The sequence below is a fragment of the Etheostoma spectabile genome, chromosome 17 (assembly GCF_008692095.1).
Source record: "Etheostoma spectabile isolate EspeVRDwgs_2016 chromosome 17, UIUC_Espe_1.0, whole genome shotgun sequence".
Classification (NCBI taxonomy): Eukaryota; Metazoa; Chordata; class Actinopteri; order Perciformes; family Percidae; genus Etheostoma; species Etheostoma spectabile.
Window position 1 is genome coordinate 1,808,005 of NC_045749.1, and position 16,780 is coordinate 1,824,784.

Consider the following 16,780-nt stretch of genomic DNA (forward strand, 5'->3'; position numbering starts at 1 on the left):
CCAATCCAGTTTAGCCTTACGGGCCCCATTAACCTCCTGAGACATCCCATGAAGGCTAGCACAGTCAAGTGACATAACAGGAATGTGATCAGACATGATGCCCCATACACAATCTCTATTGAACTTAGGCTAGAATGCACATCAGGAGTACTGATGCAGTGGTCAAGCCATGATGTGGTGTGCCAGGCCTCACTTAAATAAGAGTAGCTATCTGCAGGGAAGAGCATTTGGGTGGATAGTATAAAATTATTATCATCACAGAACTGTAGCAAATGCCTAGCAAATAACAAACTCCTGTCTGAAATATCAGCATTCATATCTCCCACCACATACACGTGTGTGTGTGTGTGTGTGTGTGTGTGTGTGTGTGTGTGTGTGTGTGTGTGTGTGTGTGTGTGTGTGTGTGTGTGTGTGTTTGCCTCGCTGGGCACAAGCCTAGAAGCATCTTACTAATGTGCTGTTAAAATAAATATACAATGCTGCGTTATTGACGTTGTAAATTGACCAGACTTTTGTTGGCCACTGGTGCAATCACTTTTTGTTGCCTCAAGATAGCAATACGCCCAGAATGTACCTGAACACACCTCCCTGTAAGACCAGCACGCCCATGGGCGCACAGATATGCGCAGGTGCACTTGCTATTTAAACGGCGTGGGTGCTGGATGGGAAGTTGACAAATGCGTCGGTCTCAAACCAGCAAAGACACTTTTTTTTTGGTTTTGCGCTGCACCCGGAGCAAGATAGGGCCCTATGCATAGGTTTTAAAAACATGTGTACCTCTTTCTGGACCTGCTGAATCTGCTTCTTATAGTCGGCTAATTTCTCTCTGAGGTCCGACGTGTCGTCTTCTTTTCTCTGAAGGTCGAGGCTGAGGCTCTTGACAGTGTCCAAGTCCCGCATGGCATTTTCTTTTAGTCTGGGAAAATGAGACAAGATAAAAAATGAACTGCAACCAATTACTTAAAAAAAAGACAAGGGAGTACATTGGGGTCCAGAACAACATTGCTCCTCTGACTCTTTAATACAGTGGGTGGAAGGAGGGATTAATGCAACTCTCCCTGGACACCAAGGTTCTTGGAGATGAAAGACAAGATAATACAGAGAAAATGTTTTTCCACGATCACAGAGCAATTGTCTAGTACACAACAATAAGACAAGGTATTACAGAGAGACCGCATCTCCCCATTTCTTAGTTTTCTTTGCGGTTCAGGGGGAATAGTCTGAGTCAGAGAAGGATAATGAATAACTCCATAACAGCATAACAGGACAACACACCTTTGTTTAGTTTTTTTTCAGAGAGACTGCTTTGTGAATAGAGTCCATTATAATTGTATTTAGATATTTGACATTTAGCCAACAAAAACGTTCCAATCAACTATGGTAAAGTAAAACACACAGTGAGAGCGTCAAAGTTTAAGACGAAAACAGACAACACCAAAAACAAGTTTGGGTCTATTTTAATGTCCACAGTACCATAGTTAGCATAGCTAAGCCTCTGTCCTGACAGGCCCTGAAGCAGGGCTTCTTAAAGTCCGCACCAAACAGCAAGTCAATCTGGACCCAGCCCATACCTTGTGTAACGAATACAATACGCTATAAACGTAATGTTGAATATACACAAAGAAAATCAAAAGAAAATCAAAAGAAAAACAGGGAAAAACGTTCCGTGCATCGGTACAAAAGTTGAGCAGGAAGATAGAATACCTGACTTAAATATATGTAGCTTAAAACTTTAAAGTGATTAAATGTTGATTTGTTAGTGCCAATCCTTCGGACCTCTGACCAGGAATAAACTTATTTTAAAATGAATGGGACCAACGTTTACAAAATGAACATCACGCTGTATTAAAGAAGACTTGAAACTAGCGATTGTGACCATAAACTCATTATGAAAGAGTTTACTAAGGTAAGGAATAAAGCGAGAAGTAGACTCATTTTGTCGTGAAGAAACTTTTTGGAGCCAGTGGAGTCGCCCCCTGCTGGACATGAAAGTCCCCACCCAAACATGCAAAGGAATTGACCGGTTACCTGTTTATCTCCTCGGCTTTCTTCTCCAGCTCTGAGTCCTTCTCAGCGATGGCCTCATGCGCCACAGCCAGCAGCTCCCGGCGCCTTTCCACCTCCCTGCGCCGGGCCTCCTGAACCGCCTGGCTCTCCTCCTCCTCCCGCTGCTCCCGCGCCTTCTGCAGGCTCTTCTGCAGGGATGTCACCTGGGCCTCCTTCTCCAGCAGCTTGCTCTGCAGCTCCGCCGATCTCTCTGCAGACGCTTTCGTCGCCTCAGCTAGCTTCTCTTCCACCTCTTCTTTTCGAAACGTCTCCATCTCTGAAGGAGCTTGCTGAGCTTCCGCTTTAATGGCAGTTTCTGCCATGTTGGAAACTGTTGACTTCAAGAACGCAATCTCAGTCTGGAGATCACAGTTCAACCTCTTGAGATCCTCTTCAGCGCAAGAGCTAGAGGAAAAGTCTGAACCTTTAAAGTTAGCGTCTTCTACAGTGGTTTTGAACAGCTGTGCAGTTTGCTCCCGCGCACTGAGCTTTTGCTTTAGATCTTCTTCTAAAGCATCTTTTTGTTCACTCAGTTTGTGTTTTAAATCCTCCAGCTGCTGTTGTGACATCAGTTCTTGTTCTCGCAGCTTCTCATTGAGCTCCTGTTCCTGCTTTTCCGAGGCCTGTGATTGTTCCTCAAGTTTTGCTCTCAGCTGTTTTGCTTCTTCAGAAGCACGTTCTCGACATCCGAGCTCGGCCCGGAGGTCATCCAGCGTTTGCTGCAACGTCACTTCTTTGTCCTGAAGCTTCTTTTCCAGCTCTTCCACCTGCCGTTTTAAAGCTGCTTCTTGTTGATTCCACTTCTCGGTTAACCGCTCCAACTGCTGATCGGAGATCTGCTGCTTGAGTGCCAACTGTTCTTTTGCCTGTCCAAGCTCACGCTCCAGCTCCAGCATTTGCCTGCGCTGGCTGTCACTTTTCTCCTCTTCCCCAGCCAGGTTCTTCCTAAGCTCAGAAACTTCCAATCCCAGCTGCTCACTGACACCGTCGGACAACGCTTCTGAAGCCTGCAATTGCTGTTTCAGGCTTTGAACTTCCTGTGTCAGGGTGTGGATCTGCGAAGTCTTCTCCTGAAGCTCCTTGGAGTGATCGCCCAGTTGTGCCTGAGCAGTTTGAAGTTGGACCAACACTTTTTCCACTCTCTCCGTCTTGCTGGACACCTGTGATCATTTCCATGGATATCACCTTCTTTAGTCATTTAGCACTCAGAACATTTAATAAAACATAAATAACCATTATTCCAAGACACATGCCAAATAACTTTCTGGCAGACAGAACTCAAAGCTTTTCAGGGAACTCAAATATGGGACTCAATACATTTCCTGGAAAAATCCCCATTTAACAAAAATAGTATACAGTAGCAGTCAGCACTCATTTAAGTGAATTAGAAAGTGTGTCTAAACCTTTGACTGGTGTGTGTGTGTGTATATATATGTGTGTCGCCATTTCTACGCGTTACTTGCAGCACTCCACCGTTCTCTTAAAACATCCATGCACTCCACTTGAGGAGCGGTCGGCTCTGCGGCTCTCAAAATCTAATGAAAATCTTTTAAACTAACCTTTGTTGATCAGAAAAACAGATTCAGCAACTGCATGGCCTACTTCTCGCTTAAAATGTTTTCAGAAACACGTAAATTTTGTAAATTACAAGATCGTATTCAGATTGAGACATCATTAGAAATTCGGGAGCAGCAAGACCCACGTGATGAGTTTGTCCTTGCACTCGTCATTTCCGGTAAGTGTTTTAACATAAGTGTCGATGGTGGGAACTACGGCAGTAAGTGGTTAGTGCACATTAGCTGTGTATTGACAAACTATGCGACACACACACGTTTCAAACGTTTGGGATGTTTTATCATGAACCGTACCGTCACTAATGGATACATATTATTGTTTCACAAACCAATGAAAATGTGCTGATAACTTTTTCAGGTTAGCCGGGTGGTGGATTTACAGATCAATCTCATACTGTGGCCTACCTGGCGCTCTGTTGTTTCTAGTCTAGAAGTCAGCTCTTGGACTTCTTGTCGAAGTGCATCACCCTCCTTTTGCCTCTTTACTGTCTCTTCAACCAGCCGGCCCATCTCCTTCCTCTCCACCTCCAGAACAGCCCGAGCGTCCTCTTTGCCACTCCTCTCTAGATCAAGTGCAACAACCATGTGTTCTCTGCTTTGCTTCTCTTCCAGATGGGCAGCAATGGCATCCTCCTTGGCTCTCCTCTCTGCATCAAGAGCTGCCATTGCTTTCTCTTTGCTTTCCCTTTCTTCTTTAAGGGATGCTAGCAATTCCTCTTTGCTTCGCTTTAGCTCTCCGAGTGTGGCAAGGGCCTCCTCCCTCGCTTTCCTCTCGTCATCTAAGGATGTGAGTGCCTCCTCTCTTCCCATAGTCTGGTACTCCAAAGCAGCAAGGGCATCTTCTCTGCCTCTTTTCTCTTTCTCAAGGGCCGCCAACGCCTCCTACGTGATAGGAGTGACCGTTAATTTCTATTTTAATGTTCAAACAGCTTTAAAAAAAAAACTTAAGGGTGGGAAGAGTGTCAGATTAACAAGTCTTGCTAGTGATAAACACTTTATTCATTTGGTAATTTTTGGTTTGTGGTAATTTCTTCTTTTTCTGGTAACATCAGTGACAGCAAAATTCTGTCCATTTAGACTCTCTTTTCCCATTCAATAAATGTTAAATATTCTATCTGCTAACCTAGGTGAGCCCTAGACATACATGCAGGGCATAACAAACCAGGTTAATACTATATAGACCAGTGACAGCCTGGGGGCTAGAAAGACGAGCTTGGGAACAGGTCATTGGTTTACATACATGAACCCATAGAAATGTCGGTGCAAAAACTGAAAGGGAAACATTTGAAAGGGCCTTTAGCCATGAGGGGGGGGAGGAATTTGTGGGAATGCATACACAGTGTTTCACATTCATTGATACACAATCAATGACACACACACACACACACACACACACACACACACACACAACAACACACACACCCACACACCACACAACCACACACACACACACACACACACACACGACTAATGAATGCCATTATTATTCTACACGCCCCAATACAGTAATGTAGGTGGTGATATGAGCCTTAAACTTGGTTTGCAAACCGCCAATTCAACACAGGCGACATTGACTCACATCAATCTTTATCCCCGCAGAAAAAAAGGCTATAGTCAATGCGGAGTTTAATGGTTAGTATTATAAAGTTATTAACAGGATTTATTCAGGGTTAATACTGCATAGAAAAAGTGTTGGCGCCCCATAAATAGTTTTTAGCCAGCACCAGAGGAATATCACAAAACATCTGCTTTTCAGCAGCTAGCGTTTGCAGAGTCCGAGTGGACCGCACTCTCCAGGTGAACATGCTGCTCTGGGGACCGGCGTCGCAGCAAGAAACCGCTGCTGAAGGGACAGCAGCAGGTAAACTGTATGTCACACTATGATGGTTACATTTGCAACAATCTGCAGTTCACATGCATGTCGAACTGTAGGGGCACATCACAGACAATGTATTTATCAAGATTTAAAAATAGAAAACATTACACTTCATAATGTTTTATAATCACAAAACTATTGTATTATTTTAATACTATTGTGTATACTATATGTTTTATTATAAATTAGCTACAGCACTAATAGCAGTGACTAGGGATTAAAAAAAAAAGGAAAAAAAAAAATTCTCGCTTCTGATTTTTATTTAGTATTTACTATAACTTTGAATGCACCACAAGGCTGAGTCCATGTTTTTTTTCAGACAACAGCAGCTACAGACTGTTTTTGGAATCCTCTCCAGTGAAATACAGACAAATGTCTACACCGTTTAGCTGTCAGCATTTTAACCGTGTTTATCCATCTGCTAGCTAACGTTAGCCTAACGTTATCTGCTGCAAAGTGTCACGTTTAACAGCGCCAACATGTGGTGATGTCTCACTTTCTTCTACCATCTGTTTCTTAGCATTAGAGAGCAGCGCAGAAAACATTTCAGTGGCACCAAAATCAGCGTTGCTATTCTGTCTGGTCGTTGGTCGTTAAGGCACCGGTGTCGTATTAGCATTCACACTGAACTAACATTGTGCTGTATCAGTAACACCAAATATATTTTTCTGTGAAGGAGACCACAGTAGGTTTTTGAAACTTCTATCTATGGGAAAATTTACATCTTCCCGAAAATAAAAACTTCTACAAGATTCACATGGATGCCATTTTCCCATTCAAATCGAAGATTTACGCAGAAAAGCGACTAGTTTGCAGGTATGTAATTAACAACTTGTTCAGGATACTATTAAAGGGTTTTACCTGCAGCCGCTCTCTCTCACATGGACTTCCCTCCTCGACCAGCAAGGAGCAGTCCTGTGAGCCCGGCTCCGCCGCCCTCTGAAGGCCTCCCACTCGTTTATCCAGTTGGGCAATCTCTGACGCCTTCTCTTGGAGATGAACAAGAAGCCTCCTTTTCTCCTCTGCATCGACTCCACTGGCCTCACCTAGGAAATAACATAAAAAATGAAGACAAAAAAACTGGATGTGAAAAGTAGGCTAGAGGTGTCACGCTGGAATCCGAGTCAATTTTGAAAGACAGACATGTTGCCATTTACCACTTTAAACATGCATTTTGCACTGTCAAACAAATATCTATATATATAGTACTCAGATGAAGTTTGACATATTTTTGACATTTCTACTATAAAACATGACATTCCTGTATAAAATTTGTTGTCATTGTCAGTGAGGGTAATTTTTAGATGGAAAAAAATGTATTTTGGCAAAGTTTTCCTTTGGTAATATAATTAGAAATTAGGTAAGGTAATAAATTACAATATGTTTAAAATCGCATTAATAGCGTATTGTGACTTAAGTATCGTGATAATATTGTATCGTTGGGTCTCTGGTGATTCCGATCCCTACAAAAAAAAAAAAATCTTTTCAGATCTATGTCATTGATGGTGCTCAAAATGATGTTCTCTAATTTCCAAGGACATTCTCTGTCACTCTGGATACATTGTGAACAGTTGGAGGAGAGAAACATCCTTGAATGTGTGCTAGGTCTAACAAAATACCCACAGAGGTTATAAAGTCATGCTGTTGGATTACATTTATCTGTGGATCAGTGCTCCAGAACCCACACTACAAGTGAAAGGAGCACAGCTCAGTTTGTCTTTCCCTCTTCCCATTTACCTTTCAGACACATTGATGGATTCATGTGTGTTCTTACTATTGGGTCTGAGAGCCATCTGCTCTTGGAGTTCCAACACCTCTCTCTCCAGCTGCTCCACTAAGACTCCTCTGTCTCCCCGAGCCCCTGCTCGACCCGAACCCAGACATTTATGAGCAGCCTCAGCGGCCTTCTTTATGCCCGCCAATTCAGAGGAGTCCAGAGATGTGTCCTGCAGGTGGAAGGAAACAACAGAGAAGTTAGTCCGTGAGATTAGTGAGCACATTGCCCTGAGGCGGTTCAACCACACCTAGTCTTTGCATAGCATTCCTGGATGGGAGAAAAACGTGATCTGGTTTATTGGCATTTCTTGCGATCACAATTGTCATGGGGTCATGGCAGATGGAACCTCTACAAAAGAGCTTCAGAAAGGAACTTGTGTACGTTCAAAGGTTGTTCTGACATGTACCTAGCCAACAAGTAAAGGAAATGAGAGATTGTGTTACCATGGCTTGTGCATCTTGACCGGGTCCAGCGTTGGCCATTTTGTCAATGAGGTTCTTGAAGATCTCCAGCCTCCTTTCTGCTCGCTCCTCCAAGATTTCTCTCTCCCTCGCCAAGCGGTCACTGAACACACACACACACATTATCTCTCTCTCTTTCTATCTTTATATAAAAACAGACAAAAAAAGAACTACTCACTTGTAGTCATTCTGCATCTCAGAGAAGAGCTCTGAGAACTCTCTGCTGATTTCCTCTCGGACCCGCGCCTCCATGAGCAGGCTCTCCGCTCGCTCCTTCTTCAGCTGAACCTGCAGCTGTTTCAACAGCACCACCTGCCTCTGAGGAACGGGACACATAATAGCAACACACAACAATAAACACTTTGAACATTGAAAGGATTTGTGTATACACGAGTGAATATTTTAAGTACCTATTCATTAAAAATAAGATGTTAAATCTTTCTATATACCCCCCCGGACTCTCCAAATGAACTCTTCAATATCACTTAGGATGAAATTTAATGCCAACTTTACAGCGGTATGATTTAAAATGTGTGGCTATTAAGCCATCAAAAACGGTTATTTACCAGTTAACATTACCTGAAGCATTTTGTGAAGTGTGTTTGATCTCTAATCACATAAAATATGTATCATATTTAGAGCTTTTATGCTATGAACTAAAATTATAAAATGAAGTCAATTTAAATAAAAATACAAAATGAGAAAGAGTATTGAATTAAGTTGTAAGTAAGTGACTTACTCAGGGTTACAATCTACCTTGCCACATCACCAGCCTGTTACTACTTTACATATATTATGTTTCCTTATCCCTGATGTTTCACCAATGGTCCTACTGCTAGTTTTTAATTTATCTACTTATCTCTTTAATGATAAGTCAAGCAATTAAAAGCAACTCCTTTGTTAAAAGCCCTTCACGTAAAAATGGTGAAACTGGCCTGGTGCGTCTTTTTACCAGCGAGAATTTTATCATCACTTACATCGCTGTCCTCTTCATTGCCCGTCATATCCATCGTGTCCATCAGGCTGTTTTCTTCCTCATACTCGTCATCCTCATCCTCCTGCACAAAATATTTTAACATCATGTTGACAAAATGTGTCTACTGATAATTCATGCCAAGAATCAAACCTCAGCAGTAAGATATTGTATCAACCAATAAAGAAAAGCCAAAGCGACCTCCACCACACCTGTACATCCTCCAGGCTACTATCCCAGCCAATCAGGGAGCTCCTCCTGCTGCCCCGTAAAGCCTTCCTGTCAGCACTGTTGTTGATTGACACCCCACTGGCGGACCTCTGAGGCAGGATGGGAGGAGGCCTGGTGGACAGAACCACAACCTGGAAACAGATAAGAGCAAAAAAATATATATATATTTTTACCCTTTTATGGAACCAACGGGGGAGGGGGGGGGATAACCTATTCAATATACAGAAACATAACTCTTGCATCACACATTAACAGAAGCGCAACGTTAGCTCACACATACAATAGCACCCTTGTGAATTAGCCTACTGTTGCCAACGTACATTTATAAATCCTACATATCACCACCATCAGACTTCCTTATTGATGCACGCACACAGTACTGCACAAATTTAGTCCAATGAGGAGAGAACGGAAAGTGCGATAGCGTTCCATATTCACGCCTTTTCTCGCTCGCTCAAGTGTGCTGCGTCCGAGCCAAGGCGCAGAGCACGACCTTACCGTATGCTGATAAATTAGTCCAGGTAGAGCGGTGGACGACGATATCGTCCATCGGAAAAACCCTAGTGTGAGTGTGTGTTTGTAAGGTCCGCAACTGAATTAAAAATGAGAGAACACTCTCAGAGAGCAAGCACAATAAGAGAGAAAATAAAAGTGCGTATGTACCTTCTGTGCCACAGCAGAGAACCGCAGGACGTTGAGAGTCTCATCGTACATGGAGGCACACTGGTTGATGTTGACGATCATACAGGCTTTACCACGACCGCAGAAGAAGCCCTGCAGGTAGTGGGTCAGCTTGCTTTCCCTGAAGGGAACATGATGAAGCAGCCTGAGGGAGGGAACAGCTTAGTTAGCATTGATACGTGTATACTGTGCATTCCAAGATGTTTTTTGCTGCAACACTCTTGAAGGTGAATTTGAGCAGAATTTTCTAAATAATTTTTTAAGAGGTAGAACAACATGTGTATCCACATAGGCAACTTCATCATCCTATTAAAGTCTGGTTTGTATCCACTTGATGAATTCAAGTCCAATATACAATCTCCCTTTAGCTCTGGTTTGGTCTCTGCCAACTCCTCCGCAAGAAACTTCTGTCTCTTCATCTGCTAGATACAGTTAACCAAAACAAGTTTACTAAAAGGAGGACAAAAGGCACTAAAAGGATTTCAGAGTTAGGTGTTAACTCTGTGATTTCCATACTATCCAGCAATCCTTTCATATTCCATAAAGTCTTTTGATTAAAAAGGAATTGAACACAGAAAGGAGGACGGACAGGTAATAATCTCACTTGGCCTGCTGATTGTGTCGTAGAGCGTTGATGCATTTTCCCAGGATGAGCAGTGAGGTGTTGATGTTTCCGGCCTCTTTCAGGCGCTCTCCTATATTTTGGGTCTTGGCGCATCTCTCTGAGCCAGCCAAGTCACACAGACACAACCTGAAGACAAATATTCATCTACATTAAAGACTTCACTCTTAAACAAAATATGTATACTCATGTTCAACATGTCATGCTTTACTACACTTCTGACAAGACTATTTTGCACATATGCACACTTTAATGCTGCCTTGTTTCACAAGCATACAGTTATACACAGAAAGCCATGTCTATCTATGCCATCTAAATCTAAAGTGTCACTCACTCGCTGACTGAATGGACCCTCGGAGTCCCAATATCTTCGATTCTCAATATGCGAATGGAGAATACACTGTGACTGCAAAATGACAGCAAAAAAGAATCAAACATTTCAGCTTTAAATAATGATATTAGGCTCAGTGGTTATTATGAGTTCCCCCAGCCTGCCTATGGTCCCCCAGTGGCTAGAAAAGGTGATAGATGTAAACCGAGCCCTGGGTCTCCTGCTCTGCCTTTGAGAAAATTAAAGCTCAAACTAATAGTTGATACTGTTTTCTGAAATCTCTTTCCCAAAGTTCAGCCTTGGTGCAGAATTACAGCCGGGGGGCAAGGTGGAGGTTGGAGTTGTAGCCCAACTGCCCCTTTGCTCGTTTAAAAGTCATGATGTCTCACTCTCATGGGTGGGCCAAATTCTCTGGGTGGGCAAAGCAGAGAAAGGTATCCAGATTCCAGATGGGCCCATCTGAGCTTTCATTTTCTCAAAAGGCAGAGCAGGACACGCACGTTTCCGTTTACACCTATCACAATTTCTAGTCTGACATTTTAATGCCATGGGACCTTTAACATCAATAACCAAGATAAGATGGAATGGATAATTTGAACATTCTCTTGCTTAAGGCACATGAAAGAACATTATTGAGGTATGAAAACATACCAATGGTTTCTTATTGTACCAGCTAAAGCTTGTGATCTTGCAATCAATGCTTATTCAACTTTTGTGCTTGTGTTAAGGAGATGTGTGAGGCATATTTAAACCTGGTGACTTTCACCCTCACCTCCTGCTGGAGAGCTGGTTGAGTCGGGTGGAGGAGAAGCTCTGGTTCTTCTTTCCCAGCTTCATCACCTTATAAGCCTCTTCTGCACTATTCACCTGGACCCAACGTAGATCTACATACAAACGAACAACAGGATAGTCAAACTGATTTAAAATTTCCCTCTCTAACCTCTGTCTAATTTGAGTTTTTCCCCCCCTTAATTTTCAAACACTTTTGGAAACAGACAGAACTAAAACCATTACCAAAACATAGCTTTAGTTACTTTAAAGTGATGTGCATTTTGTTCAAACTATTTGCAAATATTTTTCCCCGCATTATTTTAAATCTGGTTCCTGCAGGTTTCAACAAATCAAATTTAAGACCTTTACTGATGACATTTTATATTTACATTAAAAGAACAACAAAATGCAGTCACAAAAGTAATTGCAGAGTAAATAAATGGATTCAAATAAAAATAACAAGTAATAATAATAATCTGTATATAAGTTTATGAATCTATGCTGAAGTTGACAATAAAGGAATATAAAAACCAGCTTTTGGAAATTGATCTTAATGCCTTAATTAAAATAAAATTGGAAAAATCCAACCTTTAGGACACCAATTTTTTTTGTGAATGAATAATGCATCTTAAATAAATAAATGTTCTTCATTAAAATACAGGGGGCAAAAGTATACACCCCCCTATGTTAAATTCCCATAGAGGCAGGAAGATTTTTATTCTTAAAAGGGCAGTTATTACATGGATCCAGGATACGATGCATCTTGATAAAGTTCCCTTGGCCCCCCCACGCGGAGACCTTAATAATATAAAACGACTTCTGACTACTTTTGTGGCATGTGTCTGCCCCCCGCCGACCCTACAAACCTTTGACAAAGGCGTTGCCCTTGACGTCCTGTGAGAGGCGCAGTGCGGCCCTCCTCAGGGCCCCGCTGGGTATCACCTCCAGGAGGTCGTGAATGTTCTCATTGTAGATTTCACAGAAAGAAACCCAAACAGAGAACTTGGTGTGCGCTCCCACCCCGAGGCTGATTTTGTCCTCCGCTGCGACAGTTGTGTCCAACATGGAGAAGCCTGCAATGGACACAAACATTAACAATCCTTGCTTGTAGGAACAACGCTGGAGTCTTTTGGAGTGCGATCTATAAGATTTAGTACCATTATAATCACATTGCACCGGTGGTTTAAGTGTCAGATTTGCGGTAACTGATGTGCAAAAAGCAAAAATCTGAAAATAATCAAAGTAAAAGAGTAATCTAGATGTTACCTTCGAGAAGGGTCCTATTGGTCGAGTTCAGGCTGGCATGGCTCCTATCGCTCTAAAAGACAAAGTCAAGATGAAAAAGTTAAAAATGAATCACAGTCACACATTCATACATACAGTGGATAGACAGAAAAGGTGGGAGAGATTAAAGAGTAATAACAAAGTAATTGGTTGAATAAATCCTGTGTAGACACTTATGAAGGACTAGAGCTGTTGCTCAGCTATCATGCTGCCAGTTTTTTTGTTGTGGTCCGCAGCAGCAGTGGATGGATGGATGGCTTACCTCTTTAAGTTGTCTGAAGAAGTTTCTCTTGAACGCCACTTCCTCAGCCTGCTGCTTCATGGTGAGCCTTGTGAACTCTTGGCAGCGGTGAGGTTTGATGCTCATCCCAGGGAAAACCTGTTCATCAATACTGCTGAAAATAACATCTAGAGACCTGGGCAGGATACCGGCATCGGCATCTGGACCTGGAGAGACAAAAGCACATTGTTGGATCGTTATGAGTCAAGGTGCTTCTATTATCATTAAATCTCAAGACAGAAATATGTCTGAAATACCACAGGGTCATTCCTTCCTCGATAACAGGTGCGAGCATGCATTGTCATCAAAGCAATGATGATGTGGACCCCAAGAAGAGTAGCTGTTACTTTGTTAGCAGCTAATTGGGATCCGAATAAAGGAAGAAACGATGGAAAAGAATAAATGTGCGGGCCGCCTGCAGCAAGGCTCATTTTGACACAAACTTTTGTCTTTTAAATAAAAGGCCTACAGCTGCACAAGAAGAGAAAAATAATATAAATACTTGCTTACAAGGGGGCTTTCTTAAATGGAAAAATGGAATAACTACTGTGCAAGAGTAGAAAAAGAACGTTGCCACCCTGCACGTCTGTCGTCAATGCGATTTTTTAATTTTTTTTTTTTAAAAGCTATGTACTGTTCCGCCAAGATGTTCCAACTAAGTATAGCACACACAATGACTAACAATCAGTTTCAGGACAGGCAGGGCAGGAATTCAAAGTCCCCTTAAAAGTTTATCTACTTCTACCATGGATTTATTAACAAGGTTTCAATCCAGGACATTGGGCGAGCTAGGTATGTGGTAGAATCTATCTAAGCTGCATGAAGCGTTTTTTTACACATCAGTGATTACCTGAACTGACAATCATGTAACTCCATGTGGCTATTACTCATCAGACGACACGAGATCAGACATACACGATGTGGTGGCAGATGCTTTCCTGCATCTAATCTAAAAAGCACTTCCTCCCCAACGAAATACATTCCAAACTGCAGCAGTAATTGTTTGCTTCATTTAAATAGCAGCACGAACTAAATGTCTGAGAATGTGGAACACACCTAAGAATGTGAAGGTCTTCCCAGCGTTGGTGACTCCATAAGTGAAAACCAGAGAGTTTCCCCCATCGAGAACATCTTTCACCAGATCCTTTACGGTGCCCTGAAAGAGCTCTCTCTGTGTTGTTTCAGGACCATACACCTATTGAAAGGAGGCAATAAGTACGACATTCTGGATTATTACTTAAAAAATTATAATGACAACACTCCCATCTTTTACATCAGGATTTCTCAACCTTTCCTGGCCTTTGGCCCTGTTTTCAGGTTAGGGGAGGTAGACCAAAATGTGTTGCATTCCTACATGCATGCACTGCATTCCTACATTCATACAAGTGATAATATCTTCAAAAAGAATTCCCTATTAAAATGTAGGTGGCAAAGATCATTACAATAAACAACTTTGGTTTTGTTATCTGCCAGGAAACACTGACCTGAGAGAACTGGAAGCGCTGTCCAGTCTGTGGGAGGGATTTGTCAGAGCTAAGCCTCGCTGAGAGGGACAAACATGGAGGCTTCAGCAAAACTGTGTCTGGGGACTCAATGGTAACACAGTCCTGTTAGAAACAAAAGGGAAGAGGGTTCAGAAGAGGGAGACAGAAGACCAAAAAATTGTCATCTCTCTTTCAGAATTATTCCGTTAACATTTAGTTAAATGGTCTGCAGCATCATCAACTAAGTTATCACTCACTGATTTTAAACAGCAGAACATTTGATCAGTAAAGCAAGGACTGTTTTTGAAGTATTAAAGTGATTCAGAGTGAATTATCCCCTAAACTGAGTTTGGAAAAGGAAAAAAACAAACAACTTTCACTATTTTATTTGTATTTTTTTTTACCTGTGACTCTCCGCTGTCGCTCTCTGCTGAGCTGAAGGGTCGGATGCGGAGGTAGACCTGAAGGTGTTCTTTCTCCTCCATGCTGGAATGCTGCGCAACACACAAGGGTTTCATTAAAAACAGCGAGAGGTCAAGTTAAAAAATACACTGGGCTGCACGCCCTAAACTTAAATATTAGGTTTACATTTATTCCAGAAGTCTATCTAAAAACAATAGTCAGGTTTTTCTAGGTGTAATTCTTCCTGTTTATACAAGACATTAACAAATTCCTTCCAAATGCACTTTGATGTGAGGCACGGGGGGACAAAAGCAAGAATCTTTCCATGTTCGGCGTGAATATATTTTTCAGAGTTTTTCCTGACGTTAACACGAGCTGTCCGCACGGGGTTAAACAAATTGAGTGATTTATCTTCAAAAGTCTTTTTAATACAAAAATACTTTCTTTCGGTTCTTCCGCTGCGGATCAGGAAACAAGGTTTCTGCAGGTTTCATCAAGTCAAATTTAAGACTTTTTAAGACCTTTTGATACCTTTATGGCTTTAATTTAAGACCTACAGTATATCACGACATAAAAGCATATCTAAATGTAGTCACAAAAGTACTTGCGAATTTAATAAACATATTAAATTGAATAAAAGCAACAAATAAAGAAAACATTGTTATGAATCTATGAATATTGTTGTGTTTCCTGTAACGTTTGTAGTTTTACGTACAGTAAAAAAAAAGTCTTAAAAAAAATCAAATTAAACATTGATATCGCAATATCACATGTTGTCAATATCGTGGAACCCTAGTATAGAGATACCATATCCTTAATTGCAGATTAAATGTTGGTATTGTTGTGGATTAGGGCCCGTCCAGGTCACCTGTGGGTCTGCTAGGGGGCTGAACTCTGATGAGAGATCCCTCTTCAAATCGCCGACCTCTACCTGTTCCCGTACGTCAGCATCGTGGTTCAGGAATGATTCCATCATCCTGCAACAAATAAACAAGCATAAAAGGATAAAAAGCAGTGTTTTTACTTATTTTGTGGAAGACTTAGCTACACGTATTTGGCGGTGATTATAGGAATACTTCGCTGAAAATAACGTTAGATTTTCTATTTTAATTTTCCTATACATTTTGTGTCTCTTTGGGGATTTGCGTCTCTTTCTGGTGTTTTGTCTCTTTTTGGTCGTTGTGGTATTCTTCGGTCATTTGACGTCTCTTTGTATTCTGTTTGCATCCCTTTCTGGTAGTATTGAGTCTCTTTCACATCAATCTGGACCGTTATCATTACCATATCTGTTTCTAGACGTTAGAAAAGTTAGAACGGATCATTTAAAAACTCAAAAAGCTTAAAGACAACAAATTGCTTATGAGGTCTAGATACCTACAATGATTAGATCTAAGAAAAGCATCTTAACTAATAATTTATGTTAACGGTATGTTTCTAGCCAAAAGGTTTTACTGTTATTTTTATCCTGTTTTTTCTCTCTATACTGTATTTTTTATACATTTTTAGTAAGCTGCTGTTGGAAATTTCAATTTCCTTGCGGGAGTCATCCCAAAAGTATTAACCATTGGTTTGTCTTCCTGTCAAAATTGAAAATCAACACTTTTGTTAATCGATGTTTTCAACTATTTCCTACTTTAATGTCCCATTGTTTAACACTTTAGCCTCTTTTTTCAGACGTTTGTCACTTTTTGACATTTTCAACACTCGTAAAACTAACTTATGAACTTTAGTTTTACAGTTATTTTTGGTATTTTTCATTAACTTCATTTATAGGAAATTATACCTAATGATTGAGTTATAAAAGCACCAATAAGGAATTATTTCTATAATTGATTTAAAATTAAAGGAATGTATGGTAATGGCTAATCACAGACTGGACTATGTCAACTTTTACACCATTTCAAAATCAAATTAATTTTTTCAAATGCTATACAAAATTGAATAAAACACCCCAAAATGAGTGAAAGTAGAGATTTGTACTTGCCAA

At 41.2% G+C, this 16,780-nt stretch overlaps 1 protein-coding gene across 2 annotated transcripts in view; it reads right to left on the reverse strand.

Moving 5' to 3' along the window:
- kif20ba (kinesin family member 20Ba) overlaps nucleotides 1-16,780 on the reverse strand; it is a 51,265-nt gene that overhangs the window by 33,685 nt on the left and 800 nt on the right. The window contains exons 2-21 of one of the 2 annotated variants that reach the window (XM_032541493.1): nucleotides 15,662-15,770; nucleotides 14,796-14,885; nucleotides 14,392-14,514; nucleotides 13,964-14,102; nucleotides 12,890-13,074; nucleotides 12,610-12,661; nucleotides 12,210-12,416; nucleotides 11,345-11,456; nucleotides 10,576-10,647; nucleotides 10,224-10,370; nucleotides 9,602-9,764; nucleotides 8,920-9,069; nucleotides 8,712-8,792; nucleotides 7,913-8,052; nucleotides 7,717-7,837; nucleotides 7,271-7,442; nucleotides 6,358-6,542; nucleotides 4,026-4,502; nucleotides 2,029-3,206; nucleotides 778-916 (exon numbers count right to left, since the gene is read on the reverse strand). In XM_032541493.1, coding sequence (XP_032397384.1) covers nucleotides 778-916; nucleotides 2,029-3,206; nucleotides 4,026-4,502; nucleotides 6,358-6,542; nucleotides 7,271-7,442; nucleotides 7,717-7,837; nucleotides 7,913-8,052; nucleotides 8,712-8,792; nucleotides 8,920-9,069; nucleotides 9,602-9,764; nucleotides 10,224-10,370; nucleotides 10,576-10,647; nucleotides 11,345-11,456; nucleotides 12,210-12,416; nucleotides 12,610-12,661; nucleotides 12,890-13,074; nucleotides 13,964-14,102; nucleotides 14,392-14,514; nucleotides 14,796-14,885; nucleotides 15,662-15,769 — 4,041 coding nt within the window. In that variant the 5' untranslated portion in view covers nucleotide 15,770. Of the gene's footprint in view, nucleotides 1-777; nucleotides 917-2,028; nucleotides 3,207-4,025; nucleotides 4,503-6,357; nucleotides 6,543-7,270; nucleotides 7,443-7,716; nucleotides 7,838-7,912; nucleotides 8,053-8,669; nucleotides 8,793-8,919; nucleotides 9,070-9,601; nucleotides 9,765-10,223; nucleotides 10,371-10,575; nucleotides 10,648-11,344; nucleotides 11,457-12,209; nucleotides 12,417-12,609; nucleotides 12,662-12,889; nucleotides 13,075-13,963; nucleotides 14,103-14,391; nucleotides 14,515-14,795; nucleotides 14,886-15,661; nucleotides 15,771-16,780 lie in introns of both variants that reach the window. The other variant, XM_032541492.1, reaches the window with a different exon arrangement.